This window comes from Rattus norvegicus, chromosome 2, assembly GCF_036323735.1.
Source record: "Rattus norvegicus strain BN/NHsdMcwi chromosome 2, GRCr8, whole genome shotgun sequence".
Classification (NCBI taxonomy): domain Eukaryota; kingdom Metazoa; phylum Chordata; class Mammalia; order Rodentia; family Muridae; genus Rattus; species Rattus norvegicus.
Window position 1 is genome coordinate 194,981,874 of NC_086020.1, and position 24,531 is coordinate 195,006,404.

The window sequence follows — 24,531 nt, forward strand, 5'->3', positions numbered from 1 at the left end:
GTGGGTGGCTTCCTTGTCCATTGGGTTTCCTCCCCTCGAAGCAGCTGTGACGGGGCGTAGCTCTGGGCAGATACCCTCCTGGAGGGTCATCTTGGGGGCACCGGAAGCAAGACCAGGCTGATGAGACGCAAGCAAGACGCTTTTGCATAGAACAGCATGTTTTTCTTAAAGCAGTAGAGTGCTTGCCTAGCGTATTTGAGGCTCTGGGTTCAATCCCCAGTACCGCAAAGGACAGGGTTAAAAAAGCTTTCTTCCAACCCCCTTCCTCCAAGTTTTAGCAGCTTGGGTTATTTTCCCTAGCAGAGGAAGGGGTTGGTTATTTTCCCTAGCAGAGTCTGGGCTGTAAACTTCCCGGCCTTCCCGTCTCTTGCGGGGACAGGTGAGCTGGGTTCTGGGTCAGGGGTAGGCAGCAATAAGGCTTGGCTGGTGTGAGAAGGCAAGCGGGTGGGCCGGCGGCTGTGTCCTCAGAGCTCATTTCTCCACTCTGGCTCTACTTGTAAGGGCAGGCCCTCTTCACCCTCCCGCTCCTGGGGGAGACGCTGGTGACGGCGGGGCCCTAGGGAAAAAAGACATACTTGGTTATCCCGACCTCTTCCCACACTTCACCTCTCTGGCCTACCGTGGCCCATCCATACCTGAGGTAGAGGGGCTGAGTTTGCTCAGACCTTGGAGCAAGTCCTGTCCCTGCTGCAGGTCCAGTTTGGCAGGAAAGGGGCATCCGGTGTAACCCCCATTTTCTTTACAGAACTCCAGGAATCTGTGGGGTACAGCACATTGGCATGCGTGGGAAGCGGCACTGAGGAGCAGAGTCCGGAGACATGCGCTCAGCACTGCTACATCCGGGGCAGAGTTGCTCCACTCCACGTATTAATACAGGGAGGGCACTGTGCACACCAAGAGATCTGAGGACTGAGGGAGTAGCAGGCCAGTGCTTAGTAAGGACACACCTGCCCTAGGCTGGGGCTCTAAGAGCAACTATGGGGGTTGGAGTGCTTACGTTTTCCAGTCCGGGTCGTGGCCTAGGAGGAGGGGGTTGCCCACTACAATGAGCAGAGCCTTGGCCCGGGTCACAGCAACATTGAACCTCTGGAAGGAAGAAGTGGTGATGTCATGGAAGGGACAGGCCCTGTGGAAGGACTCTCGCCACCCACAAGCCTTCAAACCTTGGGGTTCTTGAGGAAACCGAGGTTAAAATCTAGATCCAGCTGTACAAAACTCTGGCTGCTTCGGACGGTAGAGATGAGGATGACACTGCGTTCTTGCCCTTGGAATTCTTCCACAGAGCCCACCTAGAAGAGCACAGAGGCAGGGCTTTAGATCAGGTAGGCCCAAGAGGAACCGTGGCGACAGACCTGCTCTCGGGGACAAAGCTGCCAGGAAGGACAGATGGGTCACTGGGTACTTGGAGATGAGTAAGATGGCCGCAGAGCGTGGACGAGGACGGGAGGCCTGAAGGACAGAGCCAGTTAGAGGGTGGGGACCTGGAAACTGTTGAGAGCAAAGCGAGTGGCACTGCAAAGAATGCACTGAGTAGAGTTCTCATCCCTGGAGTAGCCACCAATTTGGTCAGAATTTCCCAGGAAGAAGCCTGTAAATCAGAAATCAGAGGTTTTCAACCTTGGCTCCACACATCAGAATCACCTGTGGATCTTTTAAAAAACCAAAACAGTAACAAAAACCCCACCCCGAGTGCCCTGGCTGTGCCTCCAGACGGTTATGCTAATTGGCTGGGTGGGACCCCAGAAGTGGCATTATTAAACTTCTCTAAGTGATTGTAATCTGAATCGGTGTTGAGTCACTTCTCCGGAACAGTTAAACTAAGGAGGGGGCTTCGGGATGTTATCACATGACAGGCATTATCACATGACAGGCAGGGTTGGTCTTGGGAGTTTGGACTTCATCCTTAGGCCAGAGGCCACACACCTGACTGATAATAAGACAGACACGGATGTTTGTTAAAGAGGCAGGCTGCCAGGTTCCACCTCAGAACCATGTGCGGGAAACCCCAGTTCCATTTTGAGGAAACATGGTGGGACAGGACACAACCCAGGCCGAGATAAGGGGCTTGAGAAGGAGTTAATGTTACCTTCAAGTCTTTGATGTCATCCAGTCCTCGAAGTTCTCGGTCAAGTTTTGTGATGCAGTAACGGATTTTTTCTACCTGGAGGGAGAGATAGGTGTCCTTCTCTCATGCTATCACCCTCTCACACAAGAGGGAGGCAGAGGCAGGCAGCTGGCCAGGGTGCTGGCGGGCAAAGAGGGAAGTCCTAGCCTTGGACTGAGGGCCTGACCTGCTTCCGGTACGGGGAGATGACGCCCACACTTCGGGGGCTCAGGCGGGCTTTACCCTTCTTGGAGGAAGGGGCGAGGAGCTGTCTGAGGTATGACGTCACTGTAGCAGCCTCTTCAGGGTTGAAGAAGGATGGGCTATTGCCCTCTCTCTCATCTTTGCCCATTACACCATGGAAGATGATGGGGAAGCCCTGGACAGCATGAGATGAGAGGAAAACCTCAGGCTCATCTCCCTGCCTCCCACCCTCCAACCCAGCTGGGAAATCAGGGGTTCCAGGCCATAAGAACAAAGGGAGGGCTCTGTGCCTTCAGGAGGAGGGAGCCCTGCCCTGCTGGGCCTCACCTGTTGAGGTAGCCCCTCCCAACGGCAGAACCGTTCTCGATCCACCACATCTGCGCAGGCCTGTAGCTCTCCATCATAGTACAGCTGGTTAGGGATGTCCAGGATGGTGGGATGAGACCTGGGGGCGGGGGGGGGGGGGGGGCAAGATCAAAGGCCTCTTAGGGAGCTCCGCTTCATGTGCTCCCACCCCAGCCTCTGGCCCTCTGGCCATGCCCAGTAACATTCATCAGTGTCTGCTGCCAAGTGCTGCAAACCACAGGAAGCCAAGTCAAATGTGGCTCTCTAATAAGCGGCCAGGCTGAGGCTCTCACTCACCAGCTAAATTCCTTTAAAAAAAAAACCAAGGAATTAGGACTCCATCTCAGGTTTAAGTTTACCAAAGATAGCCCTGAACAAATTGTCATCTATTATCAGCACTGTTTAATTACATTACATCCCCAAACTCTTTAAGTATGGACACACAAGCATCTACAGAACCTTTACATCATTGAGTAGTGTGGGTAGTCATGCTATGCCATGGGTGTGGAGCTCAGAGGACAACCTTGTGAAGTCATTCTCTCCTTCCAAGTGGGTGGGTTCACTGGTTTGGGAAATCTGACTTGGGTTGCTAGGTACATATAGCTGTTCTTTTACTCACCCATCTCAAGTCTGCCTTTACTGAGACAGCGTCTTACTGTGTGGCCGAGTCCAGCCTTAACTCAATCCTACCGTCTCGCTCAACCTCCAAATGCTGGGATTACAGGCATGTGCAGCCACGGCCCAGTTTACATTTACCAAACTCTTTTTTCTTTTTTTTTTTCGGAGCTGGGGACCGAACCCAGGGCCTTGCGCTTGCTAGGCAAGCACTCTACCACTGAGCTAAATCCCCAACCCCTTACCAAACTCTTATAAGATTTTTATTATTTTAAATTATGTGTATGTATGGGTGTGTCTCTGTGTGTCTGTGTGCATGTGACCAAGGAGGCCAAAGGTGTCAGATCCTCCAGAGGCTGGAGTTAGAGGAGGCTAAGCTGCCTGACATGGGTGCCAAACACAGGTTCTCTGTAAGACTTTAGGTTTTTTCTTTTAAAGATTTATTTTATTTTATTTAATATATATTAGTACGCTGTGGCTGTCAGACCCACCTGAAGAGGGCATTGGATCCCATTACAGATGGTCGTGAGTCACCATGAGGTTGCTGGGAATTGAACTCAAGTCCTCTGGAAGAGCAGTTGGTGCTCTTAACCTCTGAACCATCTCTCTAGCCCCCCTGTCTGAACTCCCCTACTAGAAGTATGTAAGACAGTGAGGGTGGTATACACCTGCAAACCTAGCTACTCAGGGGCTAAGGCAGGACTGCTTGAGCCAAGAGTTAAGATCAGCATAGGCAATACAAACAGAGCCTGTCTCAAAGGGAAGAGAGAGTTGGGGGTGTATATCAGACACTTGAAAGCAACGTGCAAAGGTCCTGAGCTCATGTCCTAGCACCAATCAAAAGATAACAACCACACATGTATAGGCCTCAGTCATACGTGGAATTCAACCAACAATGCCTTTAAGGAAAACTGTATGCTCCTGCCTTGCTTATTTCTTGTTGGACTGCAGAGAAACTTAAATTCATCCAGCTGCTTTCTGCTCTGATGAACTTTAATGTGCATAAACCACTGGTCCAAAAACCTGCCAAGTCCCAAGACAAGTAGCTATAAAGGGGGCCACAAAGAGACCCCCTTTTCCAGCTAACAGCCACAGTGATGACGTGAGATGAGCGGCAGAGGAGGGGACAGGGATACCTGTAGTTACGGAGCAGTTTGGTGATGAACTGGGGGTCATAGCCATTGGGACCCTTCTTATACAAGGAGTTGTAGGTGAGCAGGCGCTCTAGCAGAGAGTAGCCGAGTCCATGCTTCTGGGCTAGCGGTGACCGAAGCACAGGCCCCAGCTGCCGAGGGTCTCCTGCCAGCACCAGCTGCCCTCCAGGATTGCCTGTTTCCTTGACATCCATCAGTCCTGGGAGGCAGGGGGAGAAAAGTTAAATGGTGGGGTTACCAAATCAGCGTGGGCCACTGGACTTGTAACCCATCCCGAGCCCCCTCACCTGCTATGGCCACCAGACTCTCAGGCTCCATGCAGTGGCCAGCCTCATCGATGAAGATGTGTGTGAAGTGATCGATGGGAAACTGGGCTGACACCAACCTGGGAGTGTCAGGCCAAGCAGGGGGTCATTCCCAGGTACCCAACTACCAAACCTGAACTCTGGCCCTTCAGTTCACCCTGCCCTCAGGAACCCTTCCTCTCCCTAGTCCTATACCTCATTACCCTTCCTGGCACTTCAGACACCAATTCTATACACTCCTTACCTGCTGGCAGTGATGAGGGTGGTAATCAAGACCCGATACTGCTGCAGATGCTTCTTGGCAGGATACACATACTCTCCCTTCTTAGGATCCCAGTTACAGCAGGTCTGTCGGTTACGAAAGTATTGGAAATCAGCTTGATTCTTCCCCTTTTCCCGGCTCCCCTTAGCTCTGGACCACTTATTTACCTGCCTCCCTCCTACCCACCCAAAGTCACACAGCAAGTCTTCAAGTGCTCTGAGGACCTCCCAGGCATCCATCGTCCCTTGGTCCTCTGTAGTTCCTTATATACCTTAATGTCCTCCGGTACCATTCGGATGTCCCTGCTGGGGGCCAGGAGGCGATAGATGGAGCTGGGCAGGTGGACCCGGAGCCGCTGACACAGGAGGTCAGCCCCTGAGTTGGATGGAGTGCAGGCCAGGATGTGGGCTTTGGGCAAGTGCTTCACTACCTGAGACAAAAAGACAGTCTGGGCAGACGTGCTCTGTGGCAGGGAACGCGGACTGCATTTGCCTCCCAGACGCCTGCTAGTCCAGATGACAACTTGGTGCTGGATATCGGTCAGTTCAGGTCTGCGACACTCAACAGTCATAATGACTCTAACTCCCTGCTTCCTCCTTGGGTGACTGACTGTTGACGTGCAGGAACACTCAGGGGCCTGGAGGCAACACAACGGCAGACATATGCCGGGGGCTGCCTGAGTCGGTACAGGCCTTGGGATTACACTTCAGCCTCACCTGCTTGATGGCCTCCACTAATGTGACAGTCTTGCCGGTACCTGGAGGCCCAAAGATGATGTAGGGGGCGGGCCGGGTGGTGCCCCTCACAATGTGCTTCATGGCCTGCAGCTGCTCTGGGTTTGACTCCAGACTCCGATCATACAGCCTGTCAGGCAGAGGGTCCAGGATGTGACCTTGAAGTCATCCAGCATCCCAAAGGGCTTCTGAGACTCCATTCCCAAGATCCACACCCCATGTAGCCCCAGGGCCCCTGCCCGCAGTCTCACTTGAACTTCACATCTGAGGGCAGCAGCGAGACCCCACGGGAGGCCACAGGAAAAAGCGTGGGCCATAGCACCCAGCGCCCCGTCAACTCTAGGGCACGGTGCTGGACCCGAAGGGGCTGGCGGTTGAAGGTAAAGTTCACCTTGAAGGTCAGCCCATCCACGAATCGGCTCAGGAGGCTTCCGGCAAAGAATTAAGGCAGAGAGTTGTAGTTAGGTCGAGTGGGTAGTAAGAAGTTAGGATCCTCTCTACCTTTCCACTCCTCCCCCTTTTCCAGAAGGTCCTGCAGCGTTCTCTGGGAGAGGAAGCCATTCACACAGCTTGTAAACCCTGTGTCCAGGGTCCTAGTCCTCTCTGAAAGCAAGCCCTCCTGTGCCCAGGACTTAGAAGCCTGAAGGTTGCTCTGGTGAGTGGTTCCCCTAACACTCACCTTGGAGAAAAGCTCAGCTTGACACGGTCCAGCTCCACCTTGTGCACGAAACCCTTGTAGGTGACAGGGTCCTCCTGTTGGATCTCAGAGGACAACAGGGCAAAAAGGTGGTCACCCCGTAGCACTGAGGGACGGCTCTCTGTCACACCAGGAACCTGCAGGTTATGAACAAAAAGTGAGCTTTTCCACCCAAGGAGTGACCACTGGAGGGCCTTAGCCCCAGGCTCTGGCCTCACAGGCCCAACTCATCCCAGCTCTCCTCTCCTACAAGGCAAAGCAAGGACGAGGAAAGGCCCACAGGCTGCCAGAGGCACCCAGACTAGGAATCCGAGAACCCCAGGGTAGGATTTTAGGATGCTACCACGTCCCCAGTTCAGCTAGCTGCTTCTTGGCCAGTTCAGCCTTTAGCAGCTTGGTGCAAACTCCTTGTAATAACCTTTCCCTCATCATCTTAGCTGTCTCCCTTCCCACCTACACTCCTGTGCATTCCATTCTCATGAGTGAGTTTGAGTTTGTGTGTAGGTATTCCAAATGTGAGGGCTGATGAGATGGCTTAGTGGCTAAGGGTGCCTGCGGCACCTGCGGCTAACCTGAGTTCGATCCCTGGGACCTACATGGGGGAAAGAGAAAATGAACTCCTGCAAACTGTCCTTTGACCTCTACATGTGTGCTATGTATGTTGTACACACACAAAATACAGATATTCCACTACCCATATTAACTGGGTGTGGTGGGTCATGCCTATAAACGCAGCACTAGGGTGATAGACACAGGAGAACTAGCTTGGGCTACATGGGACCCTGCCTAAAATAAAGTAGAAAGAAAACACACTGCCCTGTTTTGGCACGTTTTGGGGGTCAGGAATCTTACCCTGCTCTTTGTCCTCTGAAATAGGAACTGTTTCTGTGTGTTAGCTGGCTGGCAGGGGCCCACCCTTCCCATAGCAGGTCTGAGTCCTAACCTCCAGTGTGAGCAGCCTGGGATTCTGGTCCACAGGGTCCCAGGTCATGGGTACCGACTCCAGGTCATAGTGCCGGATGTCATGCTCCATTTGCAGCTCCTCCAGGTGCAGCAGCAGTCGGAGCTTCACCTCATAGTTCCTGGATTTCAGGGTTGTCTCCAACTGGGCCCTGGGAAGGATGGTTGAGTTGCAGCAGGATCGTGGTGGGTCAGACAACCCTCCTGCTCTGGGGTTCTAGCCTTTCACTCATATCCACACTGAACATGCTGAGGAAGCCAAGGACTGTTAAACATGCTGAGGAAGCCAAGGACTGTTCAAGGCGAACCAGTTAGTGAGCACGGACAGGGAGAAACCAGCAGAGAGAGGAAGACAAGGGAGCGTCACACAAGTGCTGGCACTTACTTGATCTCAGCAACTTCCTTTGGGGACGTGAAGATACTTGGTCCCTGAAGAAGGGTAGGGAGCAGTTGTCGGAGGCGGATGGGTGGGTAATAGGTCCCCAGGGCCAAACTTAGCTCTAGTTCATAACCCTTGGCTCTGTGGGAGGAAAGAAAGCACGTCCTAAACACCGAAACCCCTCATCTTCAGATGCTGGAAATGTCCCCCTGGAGCCTGCAGGAAGCATTTCTACCATGATGTCTGTGGGATGGTCAACAGCCATCTAGGGACGCAGTACTTATGGCCCATGTAGCCGTCTGGTCCAAGGCTGGACCACTCTTATTTTTGTAAAGCCTAAGACTTGGAATATTTAAAAGAATTATTTTGTGAGCTGGGCATGGTGGCTCAGGCCAGCCAGCACTTAGCAGTGGAAAAAAATGCAAAAAGGTTCAGGAGCTGCAGGCAAGCCTGGGATACACAGCCCGACTCTCAAAAATACCCAAATTTGAAGAAACAACATCAAAGCAATATATTTGAAACGAGGAACATTCTTGTCATTCAGGGACGGCCAACTTTAACTTTTTGGTATATAATCTTTCAGACATCTTTACTTTTTTCCTGAGAAAGGTCATTATGTAGCCCAGGCTGGCTTCAAACTCCATTGGTAGCCAGGGTTGACCTTGAACTCCTACTTTTGAGTTCCTAATGGTGGAGTTACAGGTATTCATGGCCTTTTGATTGATCGTGGTGTTGGGGATATACTCTCACATGTGCTGTATGTAAATTTATGTGTGTATGTATACACACACACACACACACACACACACACCCCTATATCATTAACAAAGGAAAGATATGTTAAAACTATAAAGACCTAAATACATGGTTTGCATTTATTACTCATTCTTTTAAAATGTTTATCCATGAATCTGTGTGTATGAAAAGAGTGCCAGAGCCCCTGGAAAAGGTCTCTAACATATTGCTATCTCCCAACACAGTGTAAGCATTTAAGGGTCTTCACACTACACTGGGATCTGCTAGTCTCATGCAGCTTGCTCCTCGGGTATGAAAGGGATGAGACCCAGTGGAGGGAGTGACCTGCAGATGGGGAAGGGGGCTCTGTCTCCTGGCTCAGAATTCCCAGGTGCCCATGCAGTCATTTCATTATCTACTTACCGGTCCGGCCTCTCTCCTTCCTCTATCCGGTTGGTTGAGACAGGGTTTCTAGTGAGCCGAGGGGGGCGTTTGAAGGGAGTTGTGGGTTTCAACTGTGCAGCCAGGGGGCTGTGGGCGACAGCAGCCAGGAAGCGGGCAATGTAGAAGGTTTCTGCTCCTTCTGCTCCCGACTCCCCTGGTCCCAGAAGTTCCCAGAGGACAGTGGCTGGGAAGTAACCCACAATGCTTGTCTTACAGTAGACATGAAGTTCATAGCTTTCACCTAGAAAAAGGCAGCTGAGTGAAGCAGCGACCCAACCCAGCTCCGCCATCACAAGGGAGGAGCCCACTGAACAGAGACCACCCGAGGCTTACTGCACCACAAAAGACCACTCACCTGGGCCCAGTGGGCAGGGCAGGTCCTGTTCCCCATGGTAGAAGACAAACTGGGGTGTCCAGCACAGTGGGAACAGATGAGTGAGGGTGACAGGCTTGGTCCCTCCGTTCCGCAGCCGTAGGGTTAGGACCTCCTTGCGGTTCAAATCCAGGCGGATAAGGAGCTGCCCATCCCGGGCTTCATGGGGCCCCTGGACCTCCACATCCACCCCATGCTTTCCATGAAGATACTCAGCCCTGGGGAGAGTGGCAGTCAGGAGGGATGGGGAGGGGGGACCTTGAACTAAAACTGCCCCAGGGAATTTGGTAAAGTCAGAAGTGCTTGGGAGCCACTCGTGTGTTAATTCTCTGACTTTCTTCTTCCCATTCCCTGACTCTCTTCCTCCCTTGAGGGGGCGGGCCTTTGCCCTAGCCCAATGAAAGCTGTTTTTTAAGCCCCATACCCTTACCCTTACCCTCTCTGCCCACCCACAGGGCCTCCCCTCACATACCTGTCATGGAAGATTCTGGCCAGCAGGGATCTGTGCTGTTTGCTGATGCTCGACCCTGGCTTTATCCGCCGCTTTTCTGGTAGTTGCACATCAGCCCAGCGGTCCAGTTTGAAGAACCTGACCCGAGTCTTGGTGACGAAGGCCAGATTAGCGATCTTCATTCCGTACAGCATGGAGGAGAAGCCAGGGGCGGGGGTCCCATAGCTGCCAGAAGCAGAGGACACTGGGGAGTGAGGGAAGGCAGGGGGACTGGGGAGAGTGTGCCGGGAAGGCCTGAGGGATGCTTCGTGCAGGGATGGGACTGAGAGGCAGACTCCCGCTAGGGACAGTAGGAATCTTTAACAACTTGAAGCAAGGCATTGGGGCTTTCCAACACCAAATAATCAGCTTAAACAGCACTGCGGAGAAAACCCTAGTATCGGGCTGTTGGCTGGGAAGACTGAGGGAAGACAGAGAGAAAAACAGATTTTTTTTTTAAATGGGGATCTATTTTTGTGACATAAAAAAAAAGTTCAGTGAAAAGAGCTAAAGCTCAGGGGGAATGGCAGGGCCCAGACTGTGGGGAGGGCTGAGAAAGGGGCCAGAGAGAGCAGAGATGTCCAGAGTTTGGGCAAGGTAGCGGATCGGACAGCAGTTTCCACCGGAAGTCAAAGGGTGCAGGTGGAACCCAAGCAGGAAGGGAAAGGATCCTTCTCCCGAGACCAAATAGCCTGGCTTTGTGCCTAGAGAGGTGAAGACAGGAAAAGTGGTCAGCAGGACAGCCTCCCGACTCAGCAACGGGAGTTCAGCATACTGCACTCCACACACTTACAGAGGCACGCTAGGCGCCAGGCACTGCACTCGCAGCTGGGTGGGTCCAAGCTACCAGACCTAGAGCTAGGCCTTGAGGGCCACTCAGAAAGCACCCATATGGTTCCAGCGTGGTGATGGTGCCAACTTGCTGAGACTGCCCGGAGCAGTTCACTGAGCACTGTCTGGGGTAGGGGAAGGTCTCTGGGGGACGAGTAGGCATCCCTTAGGCAAAGGCAGCACCAGTCGAGCAAACTGATGGGTAGGTACAACGGGGCTGTGCATCCCAGCTACTTCAGCTGGGCCACCGAGCTCAGAGCTAAGAGTGCGATCTAGCATTTGTGAGGTTTGGGGTTCAACCCTTAGCACCAAAAACCAAAAAACTACCCAACCCAAACCAACCCCTACCCTCCCCCCCCCAAAAAAAAAGACAAATAAGATGGGATTGAAGACCTGGCTTAAAGGGCCACCGTGAGGCTCACTTGAGGAACTGATAAGGCTGGAAACCATTTAGTCCAGTGCTTGGCACAAAGCAGACCTCAGTAAGGGAGAGTGATGGTTAGTGTCTCACACACACAGTTGGTTTGTACTACAGTGAAACGTTCGAAGACAGGGATAACAGGAGGTGGCAGAGATGGGCAGAACCAGATAGTTTTCATGGCAGGTCACAGAACCTGGACTTGACCTTGACTTCTCGAAGCCCCTTACTTCCCTTTTTGGTACCCAGGAGACTGAGGATGGTCCCAAATGCATGACGTATTTGATGAAGGAAGTCAAGAGCTGGAGGAGTGATAACCTCCCTCTGTGCTTGTTGGGACTGTTGGGTTGTTACAGCCTAGTCTAGCAGCTGCGTGCTGATCTTTAGTAATCCATCTCGGGCTGAATCAGCACTTACTGTAAGGCACACAGTAAGGTCCTTGTGGACATCTCCCTGGGCCGCATACTTGTTTCTCTGCCTCTCTCCTTCATCCCTAGAAAGGAGGGCAGTACAATTCACAACACTAAAGAGGCTACAGTTTCTTCTAAAGGGATGGTAAGTCATTGGAAAGCATGAGGAGAAATGCTTGGTCAACATTAGCTGCTATTGTTAGTGTCTGTATTAGTAGGAAGAGGGGAGGAGCAGTAACGACTTACTTTCAGCCCTTGTCAGAGGCTACCCTGTGGTTACAGAACCACTGCAGTTGGTGGGTTTTAAGCAGGGGAGTGGCAAGATCCTATGTGCGTTTCAGATCGCTCAGGCACCAGGATTGGAGGATGGATATGCTGGAGGCAAGACTGTAGTAGGGAGACCAGTTAGAAGAAAGCCACTGCAGTTGTCCGGTTAAAAGAAACCAAAGGCCTGAATAAATAAGGCAGTGATAGAGACAGGAGGGGGCAGATACGATCATATTCAGAATGCAAAGGAGCAGGATTTGGTGACTGACAGGAGGAAGAAAAGAGTGGAAAGGGGGAGACATCTAGAATACCCAAATCAAGGACTTTGGTTCTGGGACTGTTGCCAAGGAAGTAGAAGGTGGGTAGCCAGATGGACTGTCACATTTGCATTGGACACATTGGGTTTGAGAGGCCTGCAGCCCAAAGGCAGCTCTGGATATATGAAGCTCACAGCAAAGTCAAGGTCAGAATTTAATAATAATACTAGGGAGTCCCTTGATAGGAGTTACAAACCAAGGACCCACGCTTGGGACCTCCCCTGAGAGTTCTAGTAGTCTTCGAACCGCCAAGGTCAGCATAGGCTGGGGAGGAAGGGAAGATAGAGAAGCCCCCCAAGAGGGAGAAGAGAGCCTGGTAGAACCAGGCCTGGTAGCTCACACCCATAATCCCAGCAGAGGCTGAAGAGCACTCCAAATCCAAGTTTAGCCTAGTCTGTGTAATAGGCTTCAGACTAGGCTGAGTGTTGTACCACACAACTTTAATCCCAGCACTTGTGAGGCAGAGACATGTGGATCTCTGTGAGTCTGAGGCCAGCCTGACCTACCTAGTGAGTTCCAGGACAGTTAAAGCTACACATCGGAAACAAACAACAAAGAAAGCAGAAGGCTGGTGGAACTGGCTGGAAGTCAAAATGCTCGCTGCCCATCCTGACAGCCTGAGTTTATCCCTCATATACACATGAGGGAAGGAAAGAGCTGACTCCCCGAGGCTGTCCTATGATGTCTACACAAGTACACACTAAGTAAATATAACTTAAAGAGGAACGGAAATCGGACATTCACAATGAAAAGAATGATGGAAAAGGACAGAAGATCTGGTGCTGTGTATGTAAACTTACTCAGGTGTGAGTATGCATGCAGACGGAGAAACGAAAAGTATCCACAGGAAGTGTTAGGACATTTAAGCGAACCAGCATTGGACATGCAGTGTGAAAGGCCTTCACTCCAAACTCTTTTGCTAACCTAGAATGCACATCCAATTCTTACTTGATAAGCACTCCTAACTCTGCACACACACACACACACACACACACACACACACACACACACACACACACAGAGGCATTATTCTGTGACAATGCTTTATGGTGTTATCTTCCTCCTGAATAGCGGCAGAAAGTACCACAGCTTTAATTTAAATAGTGTAGTCAGTTCTCCCCCAACAGAAGCAGGCTGCACACAGCTCTCGATGCTACAACAACCACACCCACAAAACAAACAAACACCCTTGTACTTTTAAACAAGACACAGTCTTGGAAGTAGACTTTCTGGGAGGGCCAAAGAGAGCAAATAAACTTGTACAACATAGGAAAAAAGGTAATTTTCATTTGGAGAGAGAGGCTGGCCTCCAACTCACGATCCTACTGTCTCATCCTTTCAAATGCTGGATTTACAGGCATAAGCCACCATACCTAGCACAATAGAATCCTCAAAATTGCTTCCTAAACCAGCTGTATGAATTTATGTTCTTACTAGTACGAGTTTCAAAATGCCCTTTCCCTAGGCCCTGACATTGGAAAAATTCAACCATTTACATTTTTTACATTGTTTTTAAAAAAATTATTTCGAGATTGGATCTGGAGCTCAGGCTAGACTTAAAAGGCCTGATCCTCCTGCCACCACCGAGCATGTGACACCATGCCTGGCTAGTTTAAAAATTTTTTTTTTTTGGTTCTTTTTTTTTTTCGGAGCTGGGGACCGAACCCAGGGCCTTGTGCTTCCTAGGCAAGCGCTCCACCACTGAGCTAAATCCCCAACCCTAAAATTTTTTATAAAGTATCTTATTTAAAATTCCATTTCCTTGGTCAGTCAGATAGCTGACAGGGTCTCACAGCATAGCTCTGATGGGCCTTGAACTTGCACATATTCTCAAGTGACGAGACTGCATCATACATGAACTTCAACCTTTGTGTCTTCTGTATTGCCTCTAACATCTGCCCAGTCATATCTGTTGTCATTTTTCTCTAGGCTGTTACTGTTGTTGACTATACATCTGTCTTTGAATCTCTCCTCCCATACCCGGTCAATGTCCTACGGTAGGTGGGGTCACCAAACACAGCTCCAACCACTAACAACTCCAAGTTGCACAAACCCAGCTAACCCTTAGGTCCATCGCACTAATTGTAGTTACAACAGGGCAAGTGCAGCAACATCCCCTCTACCAGCAGCACCCTTTTCCAAGTACTTACTGGGTGCTGTGCTAAGTACCCAGGTGTATGACTTGGCCATTTCCCACAATCCTTTGTGACTGTAGTCAGTACCTGCGTCACCCAGCCACAGGAATTTCAGCCACTCCCATCATTGCTCCTCAGCAGGCTTTCCTGACTATTCTGATATCCTTAGTCTCCACCACCCTGCCCCTGGCCTCTGTTGTTTGTTTCTCTAATGACAGTTAATCCAATAAAAAAAAAAAAAAAAAAAAAAAAAGAAAGAAAGAAAGAAAGAAGGAAAAAAGCCAAAGCCAGCCCAACCCAGTATCAGATTTGGAAGTGATCTTAAGGAACATCTAGTTTTACTAACTCAGGTGCAGCTCCCATTAATGGGTCAAAACCAGGCTTGACTTTGCCTTTGAGGACTTTTGAGACAAGGCCTAGCTGTATAGCCTTAAGTCTTTGTTCTTTCTGCATCGACCTCCCAACCACTGGAATTACAGACATGAGCGGTCATGCAAGGCATCTCAGTATTTTGAGAGCTGAGGCAGACTGTTGCCAGTTTGAGTCCAACCTCCTTTACACAGACCTAAACTTTCTCTTTCACAAGAGCACACACACGCACGCACGCACGCACGCAAGCACATGCGCACACAAAAGAGTCAATGATAGAGCAGAGGATATAGCTACTGTTCCAGCTAGACAGTTTAGTTATGTTTTTAGAGACAGGGTCTCTCTGTGTAGCCCTGGCTATCCTGGACAGGCTGGCCTTGAACTCAGAGATTAAAGGCATGTGCCACCACTGCCTGCTGAGGTTTTTTTTTTTTTTTTTTTTTTTTAAATGCAGACAGAGTTTTGTGAAGGCTGCGTACAGAACTAGGGCACCAAATGCAGTATGGTTTATACTAGGAATAGAGGGAAAGACACCAAACCGCACTCCATGCAAGAAGCCAAGGGTATTTTCTTTCTTTCTTGGTTCAGTTTGCCTTTTTTTTCTTTTTTTCTTTTTTTTTCGGAGCTGGGGACCGAACCCAGGGCCTTGCACTTGCTAGGCAAGCGCTCTACCACTGAGCTAAATCCCCAACCCCTGCCTTTATTTTTAAAAATTTCTTAAATTATTTTGTTTTACATTCCAGATGTTGCCCCTCTTCGTGGTTTCCCCTCCCAGAGTTCCTCACCCCATCACTGAGAGGATGCTCTGACCCGTAGTTTATTTCTAAAACTTTTATTAAGTCAGTCTATTTTATTTTGTTGATTTGCTTTTGATTTTTTTTTAAAAAGGCTTATTTATTATATACACCTTTCTGTATGCATGTACACCTGCATGCCAGAAGAGGGCACCAGATCCCATTGCAGATGGTTGTGAGCCACCCCATGGTTGCTGGGAATTGAACTCAGGACCTCTGAAACAGCCAGTGTCTTAACGTCTGAGCCATCTCTCTGCCTGCTTTTGATTGTTCCAAGTGAACAGGTGTTTTGTTGTATGTGTGTCTATGCACCATTTGTGGTGTGCTTGGTGCCTGCAGGGACCAGGAGAGGGTACCAAAAGGTCCTGGAACTGCAGTTACAGACAGTTGTGAACTGCCCTACGGGTTCTAGGAATTGAAAGGTCTTCTGTGAGAGCAACAAGTGCTCTTAATCCCTGAGTCATCTCTCCAACCCTGCTTTTGATGAATATAATTTGTTCTTTGAGAATTTCATACATCTATACAATATATTTTGACCACATCCACCCCTCACTCGACCTCCCTGAATTTTCTACCAAGATATCTTCCTCTCAAGTTCATGTCCTCTTTATTTAATTTTCTTTAAACATTCACTTTTCTTTGTTGTATGTGCAATGTAGCAGCAGGGGTGTGCGAGAGGACAACTCTTGGAAGTTGGGTCTCTCCTTCCACCAAATAGGTCCCAGGGATTGAACTCAAGTTGTCAGGCTTGGCAGTAAGTGCCCTCACCAGCTGAGCCTGCTCCTCAGACTGTACCTTGCCTTAAAACAGAATCCATCAAGCCCCCTGTGGTGCCATCCACTAGAACACGAATAACCTACTAGCTGCCATTGCCCCAAAGGAATAAAACACCCTTCTCTATCCAGCAGCCATCCACGGACAGTAAATCCTCAGTAGGAGTGGGATTTACGAACTCCTTCACCAATGCTGGACTTTTGTGATGGAACACAGCCACTGTGAGTTCATGGGTTGTCATGTCCAGGAGACAACATTCTACAGCACCCCTGCTACCTGCCCGCTCTCAGACTTTCCCTGCTACCTGCCTGCTCTCAGACTTTTCTGACCCACTTCTTTGATGTTCCCTGAGCATTGGATGGTAGGTGCTTTTGATTTTTTTGAGACATGGTCTTACATAGCCCAGGCTGGTTTAAAACTTGCTATATGCCAAGAGCATCCTTAAACTCCTGATCATCCTGCCCCTTAACACTCAACCTTCTATTTTGAAAGGAAGGATTCCATCTAGCAGTGGTACTCAAGACGTTGGGGCAGCAGATTGTCTGAAGGCCGAGGCAAAAGAATTCTCTCAAAATTTAGGCCAATCTGGGCTACACAAGGAGTTCCAGGTCAACCTAGCAGGACCTTGTCTCACCACCCTATCCCACCAAAGTGGGTGGAAGTGGGGGATGAACAAAGCAAAATCATTTCCTCCCATCAACTCTAGTGGGCGCCAGCTCCCGCCTCCTATTCATTCAATGTAAAGTATCTATTCCTGCTTAGCTGGCAGGTCCCAGAACTCCTGAGAAGGCGGATGTGCTCACTCTAACCCATTCTCTTGGAATTCACCTGGATTCTGCAAGCACTTACTGGGCATCTACTACATACAAACTCTAGGCTAAGGACTGAGAGCTGAGACATACACAACTTTCAAAGCAGGGGACTTGAATGTGTGGTGGGGGAGGACAGGAGTGGAGTTCTAAGGGGATGCACAGTGTTATGTAGTTGGAAATAGCCTATGCCCAACGTAGAAAGAGCAAGCTATGAGAATCTAGAGGAAGAGGCAATTAATCACGGTCTGGGTTTAACAATCACAAAGTAGAGCGAATAAGATGGCTGAAGGGGGAGTGGGGCTTTACCATCAACCTGATGACCCAAACACACACTCTCTCTTTTACACACATACTCTCTCTCATACACACTCTCTCTCTCTCACACACACACACACTCTCTCTCTCTCTCACACACACATACACACACTCTCACACACTCACTCTCTCTCTCATACACACACTCACACACACACACTCTCTCTCACACACACACATACACACACACTCTCTCACACTCTCTCTCTCACACACACACTCTCACATACTCACTCTCTCACACACACTCACACACACACACTCTCACACACATCTCTCACACTCTCACACTCACACACACACTCACAACACTCACTTTCTCACACACACACACACTCACACACTCTCACACACACATACACAACACACTTCTCACACACACATACACACACTCACACACACCCTCTCTCACACACATTCTCTCTCTCACACACACACACTCTCCCTCACACACACATTCATTCTCTCACACACATACACACACTCTCTCACACACACACTCTCTTTCTCTCACAAACACACATACACAACACACTCTCTCTCACACTCTCATGCACATACACACTCTCTCACACACACTCTCTCTCATATACACACACTCACTCCCACACACACACATACTCTCTCTCTCACACATACACCCTCTCTCTCACACACTCTCACATATACACTCCCACACACACTCTCTCTCTCATACACACACACTCACTCTTTCTCTCTCACACACACACACTCTCCCACACACATACACACCCTCTCTTTCTCCCATACACATACACACCCTCTCTTTCTCACACACACTCACTCTCTCACACACACACACTCTCACACACACCCTCTCTCTCACACACACACCCTCTCTCTCACACACACCCTCTCTCACACACACCCTCTCTCTCACACACACCCTCTCTCTCTCACACACACCCTCTCTCTCTCACACACACCCTCTCTCTCTCACACACACCCTCTCTCTCATACACCCTCTCTCACACACATTCTCTCTCACTCTCACACATATACTCTCTCTCTCTCTCACACACATATACTCTCTCTCACACACATATACTCTCTCTCTCACACACATATACTCTCTCTCACACACACACACATACACTCTCTCACACACACTCTCTCATACACACACTCTCACACACACACACACACACTCACTCTCTCTCACACACCTCACTCACTCACTCACTCACTCACTCACTCTCTCTGTCTCTCACTCTCTTTACTGAATAGGAGGGACTGGGGATGTAATTCAGTATGTAGCAGTGTTTACCTAGCCCAAGCAAAGCTGTAATAGTAGAGAAGAGAAAGCAGGAGCTCAAGGCTACCAAAGTCTGTCAGGGACCCAAAAGACCCTATTAAAAGGGTGGGGATGCACAGAAAACAGTCAAGTGGAAATCTGCGCGAAGAGGCTGCTTGAGAGGGCCTGTGCAGTAACACTTACTACTTCTGCTTTTTGGAGCAACTCTGGGAACATTCTACTCACCATGAGGGCCTCTTAGACATCCAAGTTAGATATTCCTCATTTTTGTTGAATAGGTCTCATGACAGGATATAAACCCAACACTCCAGGCTTTCTTCCTCCTCTGTGTACTAAAACTTTATCTGTTGTTCAAGGCCAAGGCCAATCTCCCAGTTTTAGTTGGGTAAAACACAAGTGCATACAGGCAAAGTTACCTTAGGGCTACAGGCTACAGATGCCATTCAGTGGTGGAGTGTTTGCTTCCCTAGCAAGTGCAAGGCCCTGGGTTCAAGCTCCAGCACTGCAAAATAAATTGAAAAAAAATAGGAGCAAAGCCAACTGTGGAGGGATGTGCCTCTAATTCTAGCACACAAGAGGCAGAGGAAGGAAAAAAAATCAGATGTTCAAGGTCAGCCTTGGTTACATAGTATTTTCAAGTCTAGCCTGGACTACATGAAATCCTGTCTCAAAAGCAAAATGGGATGGGAGAGATGATGGCTCAGTGCCTGGAGTCGGGTTCTGGAAAATCCAAGTTAGATGCTCAAGCATGTTCAATGGCTCAAAACTGCCTATAACTCAGCCCCAGGGAAACAGATGCCCTCTGTTGGCGTCCGTAGACACTTGTACATATATAGTGCATACATGTACACATAAAAATAAATCCTAAAAAACCCACCAGACCCCAACAACAACAACAAAAGATAAAAATCTAACAGCACAGCAGCCAGGTATGGTGGTTTAGGTCAAATCTGCTATTCCTGTACTTGGAAGCCTGAGGCAGGAGAACCACTTAAGTTTGAAAGTTTGAGGCCAGCCCGTGTGGTTATAAACTTGACTAACATAAATAATAATCATGATAAATTAGCTTAGTGAAAAACTCTGATGATCTAATCAACTTCTTCACCCTCCACTTTCCATAAGTAAACTTCTGGTCTGTTTATGGTAAGAATTGCTGTTGGCGTGTGGTGTTTCTATTCAGTAAACAATGCACAGACGTCTGCTAGGAACACCTAGCAATCCGGTGGATTTGGAGTTAAGCACTCTCTTTCCCCGACTTCCAAAGTACTGGACTTATGTTCAGAGCCGCACTGCACTTTGTGGACATAGGTGAACACGTGGGTGGAGACATGTTGACTATCCATCCTGCTCTTTACCTTCCTTCAACATTTTCCTTACTATCCCTAGAATCATGTCAGCCTAGTGTGCAGCCTGCTATAGACTATGCTGTATGCATATCATACCCTATTGTTTCCTGCATAGTTTTCACCTGTATGTTTCCACAGTGCCAAGAGCGATGTAGAATACAATATAGGTCTTTGCCTTGTTTTCAGAAGCCACTCAACCTTTTCATGCTTTCAAGACATCATGAACAACAGTAATATTTTCTGGTCAACGCGGGCAACCTCTCTCTACCTTCTCCCCAAGCTCAAGCCACACTACCATTATTAGTTTCGTCCAAGTCTTGCCCCAAATCACCTAACAGCATCCATATCTCACCTATACTAGCATTTTGGTCAGTTACAACGCAAATCTCTCAAATTCTGTTAAGGCCCAATCCCATTCCCCTGTTTATCAGTGCACCTTTTTACACTCATCCTAGCTAAACTGCTTCTTCGTCTTCCATCCAAGGCAGCAGCCTGTTGATAGAGGTGTTTCTGAAGCACACGTCTGTGGTTTGACAGAAGTCTCTTTGATTTTTTTTACTTGGGTGGTAACAGGAAAAGGAAACCAAATATCTTCAGCCACGGGGAAAAGGGGCCTCCAGGAGGCTGTCCCTGGCCCTGGGTCTCCATGGAGAAGCCACAGGTGCTAATGGAGATTTGACTGCCTACGCAGTTTGTGTTCTTTTCTCCCTGAGACTCCCAGAGATTCTCCCGCCTACCCTGGGCCTCTTCAGCTCTCCCGCAGCGTGGACCCTGCAGGCAGTCGTCCCTCAACAAGGGGGCGGGGATCCCCGCTTAGCTCGCGCCCGCAGCGCCTTCCCTGTGGGGCTCCCCTCCCCCACCACCGAGCCCCGGCCGCCCGGAGCCGCGCGTGGGCACCGACCCCTCCCCGCCAGGCCGGGCTGTGCAGAGCGGGCGGGCTAGGGGTGGCGCTGGCTGGGCGTGGGCAGGCGCCGGAGGAGGTCTGCCAGGACCCGACCGGCCTGATCGGCCCGGAGATGCATCCCTGTGTGCCCGCGGCGGGAAGGTGGCCCCACCACCCGGGGCGCTGGCCCCGCGCCGTGGGGGCCCGCGGTGGGCCGGCCCGTACCTGGGCTTGAAGTCGCGGTTGTAAATCGCCCGCAGCCGCTCGCGATCTGTCTCCAGGTCCAGTCCCCGTTCGGCCAGGAAACTCTCGAACCCCTGGCCGGTCTCCCGGAGCTTTCGGCAGCTGAACTTGCTGGGCATCGCGGCGGCGGCTGCGGCCCAGGCAGGAGGGTCCGGGAAATGAAACTGAAAGTCGCCGCCGCGGTTTAGAGTTGGCTGGTGAGGGTGCAAAGGGGAAAAGCCCCCTACCTCTGACGTCTGCTTCGGCCAGCACCTTCTCCCCGCCTGCCTCCCCTCCTCCGTCCTTCTACCTGAGCCTTCCTTTCGGTCTCTTCGTCCTATCCCCTCCCCCTCTTCGCATTAACTCTTTCCTAAGGAGTCTGACCCCTCCCTCAGGGCCCTCCCCTTACCCCAAGCTCCCTCCCCTGGCTGCGAGCCAGGATCCGAACGTGGCTATCGCCTGGGGCCCCCTAAACAGCCGGGAGGACCTTGGAGCCTCAGCTAGGGCTACTCCCACGCCCACTCTCCAGAGCCTCGGGACTTAGAAAAGCTGCAGAGCAAAGGGCAGGGCCCAGGACATGGGTCGGCTGCAGCTGGACTGGGGCCGCTCGTCCTGCACCTCCCCCAGACTGCCAGGGACATAAACCAGTACGGAAGCGAGCGGCACGCCCCCTCCCCCATTTCCCTGCTCTGGCTTTCCGACACAGAGGAAGGCAGAAGTCAAAGTTGGAGGGTGGAGGGAGAGCAAGTGTCTCCAGATAAAGGGGTGTGTGTGGGGGTGTGTGTGTGGGGGGTGGGTGGGTGGGACAAGAGCTTCTGCCAAAACCCAGTCCTCACTTACTTTTCTGGACCACACAGGCTTCACAATACTTCAAGGTTGGGGATTCTAGCCCTTGAGCCATACATACATTTGGCACTTAACCGCACTTGGTTTGTGTTACTCTTCACTACTTACTAGCAGTAAGTCATGATTGCCCAGCCGTCAAAAAAACATTAGCACCCCGAGAGCAAGGCATGTTAGGCAATAAATGGTTAACAGCGACATCAGTACCAAAAAGAGAAATAAACTAATATGCTTAGACAAACTAAGGGGTGGGGCTCCCATAACAACAGATGTAAAACAAATCTTCAGCACCTATAATGAAATAAAACAAAACAACGTGTGTCCCCCCCCCCCACTACAAGGAGAAAGGCAGAAAGACTGAATACATGTATCAGACTTCCTTCCACATGTATCAAAGTTACTGTTTTTCTTCAAAGTGGTTCTTCACCCGCGGCCACAGTCTAACCCAAGGTAGGGAATGCCCTGAAAAGGGTCAAGCTTGCCCTTGGTTAACTACCTACTCCTAAGCCAACCACCAAGAAGGCCAGGAGTAACAGGCTTTAGTAACAGGAAATGCCATGTGATCAGGGATGAGGAAAATGGAACACGGGAAATTTTTACGTCCTAGAAATTATATGAATTAGAGGAAAAAACTAGGACTAGCCAGATGTTTACCACCTCCAGACCTCCCCATCCCGGTAATCTGATGAAGCCCCAAAGAAGAAAGATAAAAACTTCTAAAAATTGCTGTTGCTAATGGGGCATAGTGGCCCAATCCCACTTCTTGGGAGTCTGAGTCAGGTCTGCTACTAGTTTGAGCCACTTTGGGTTACACAGTAGAATGTTCTCAAAAGACAAAATTGCTGTTCTTTACCATTTCAAAAATCACACAAATATACCTAAAAAGCACAAATGCATCTTAGATATACAGAAATAGCTTACTTAGGAATCCCAACGCACCCAAGACTATACCTGCTAACTAGAATTCATTGACATAATTTATTCAAGATAACCAGACAAGTGACTGACTAACTGGAGAACTTCATGGTTCCTGAGCTATTTGTCTTTTTTTTTTAAAAGATTTATTTATTTATTTATTTATTTATTTAATGTATGCGAGTACACCCTTGCTGTCTTCAGGCACACCAGAAGACAGCATCAGCTCTCATTAAAGATGGTTGTGAGCCACCATGTGGTTGTTGGGATTTGAACTCAGGACCTCTGGAAGAGCAGTCAGTGCAGTGCTCCTAACTGTTGAGCCATCTCTCCAGCCCCTGAGCTTTTTTTTTTTTTTTTTTTTTTTGGTATCGTGCTCATTATTACACATTAACAATTCCAAATCTGGCCACCTGAGGACCTCAGCCCTTTCTCTGGATCATGTCCTGAACACTTTCAAAACACAGATGGTTGTCTATGTAAAAACTTGGTTAAGTTTTGGATGGCGAGTAGCTTTGGTTACAATGGGACGTCTCTACAGATCTTCTGGAAGACTCTACTTTGAAAGTTTCTGTTTTGATGCATAGAGTTCTAGATGTCTAGAATGGCTGCCACCTCTCGAAATCAGCTCAGCAATTTCCTGGAGCTTTCATTACATCTTTCTCTTAAGAACTGGACTTCCAAGAAGTAAGGTTGATTGTAGTGAGTCTGACCAGTAGCAGCAGCAGCAGCAGCAGCAGCAGCAGCAGCAGCAGCAGCAGCAGCAGCAGCAGCAGCAGCAGCAGCAGCAGCCTGAAAGTTAGTGTTAGCTAACTGTATGTGAAATAAACCCCCAGCTTCTCAAGATTTTTTTTCTTGGAGACAGGGTTTCTTAATGTAACAGCCTTGGCTGTCCTGGCACTCTGTAAACCAGGCTGGCCCAGAACTTGAGATCATCATCCTGCCTCTGCCTCCAGAGTGCAGGGACTAAAGGCATGCACCACCACGCCCAGCCATTTTCTTAATACTCCTTATTGGGCTTTATAAATCACCACTTGAATAGTCTCTAACCTTTGGGTTCAAATTAGACTACATTACCCAAGGCAACTAAAAAAAACTCTGAAACTAAATTACTACCGCATACCAAGGGAAAAGCCATACCAGGTACTTAAAGAGCCTTTGTTTGCAAATTTATCTACTCATCAACATTTACTTGTAATGGCACTTTCAGCCTGTAAGGAAATCCTGTGTCTGTGTCCCCAGTTTAGGCAGAGAGAGCACTGTGATACTCTGCTTCCTTGCTTCAACCCTCATAAACAAGTGTTCTCATGATCTATTTAATGCCATGGCTTTTGCCCTTCTGTGCTTCTTGGTGGTGATTTTACAGCTTAAACAAGGCTCCAATGGGTGGTGTACTGAAATGTGGTCAGTACTCTTAAGTAGAAAGCACTAGACAGTGCTTGTTACATAGCTTCCTTCATCCTAGCTACAGCAGCAGGAGTGTTAAGAGACGGACTCAAAAGTAACGTTCACTTACTAATCCATGTTCACTTTGACTATCTGCAACAGGACTACCCCATGGGTGAGTTGCATGGCTTTATGCATAATTCTTCCTCTCAACGCCCAGGCCTGGGAGCTGCAGTGATGCTCCAGCCCTGGGACGCATGTATGCGCCATTACCAGCAGCCTTAGAATGTTTCTTGGTATCTTGGGCTTGAAGAGGAATATAATTGGTTTCTATCCTCAGAACCAATTAGACACTTCTACTAGACAACATTTGTTTAAAGGAGAATTTATCTCAACCACTACAGGACCACCCAGTTT

General features: G+C 49.5%; 1 protein-coding gene across 6 annotated transcripts; it reads right to left on the reverse strand.

The window, feature by feature from the left end:
• Positions 1-140: 140 nt before the first annotated feature.
• On the reverse strand, positions 141-21,640 carry Mov10 (Mov10 RNA helicase). Of its 6 annotated transcripts, none has more exons than XM_017590918.3 (21): positions 21,380-21,640; positions 20,974-21,185; positions 9,784-9,987; positions 9,294-9,529; positions 8,918-9,179; positions 7,766-7,900; positions 7,364-7,532; positions 6,403-6,557; positions 5,975-6,151; positions 5,706-5,853; positions 5,261-5,419; positions 4,972-5,075; positions 4,710-4,807; positions 4,405-4,621; positions 2,636-2,753; positions 2,292-2,483; positions 2,087-2,161; positions 1,164-1,289; positions 998-1,086; positions 636-757; positions 141-556 (listed from the first exon to the last, which is right to left on the reverse strand). In XM_017590918.3, exons 2-21 carry the CDS (start codon positions 21,108-21,110, stop codon positions 465-467), a joined length of 3,015 nt encoding a protein of 1,004 aa, XP_017446407.1. In that variant the 5' UTR covers positions 21,111-21,185; positions 21,380-21,640; the 3' UTR covers positions 141-464. The 6 variants fall into 6 exon arrangements, 5 of the variants coding, with proteins under 5 accessions (XP_017446407.1, NP_001380739.1, NP_001101181.1 ...); NM_001393810.1 differs by having other exon boundaries at positions 20,974-21,155; positions 21,380-21,569; NM_001107711.2 differs by lacking the exon at positions 21,380-21,640 and having other exon boundaries at positions 20,974-21,304.
• Positions 21,641-24,531: the final 2,891 nt, after the last annotated feature.

What these genes read in the sequence shown, in the direction of transcription:
- Mov10 (XM_017590918.3), bottom strand. Translation starts at nt 21,110, where the DNA reads ATGCCCAGCAAGTTCAGCTGCCGAAAGCTCCGGGAGACCGGCCAGGGG. An exon ending in GAAGGAGAGAGGCCGGACCG is followed by an intron (nt 7,901 to 8,917) that starts GTAAGTAGATAA and finishes TTCCTCCCACAG; the next exon opens with AGCCAAGGGTTATGAACTAG. An exon ending in TGGTACCGGAGGACATTAAG is followed by an intron (nt 5,076 to 5,260) that starts GTATATAAGGAA and finishes CGTAACCGACAG; the next exon opens with ACCTGCTGTAACTGGGATCC.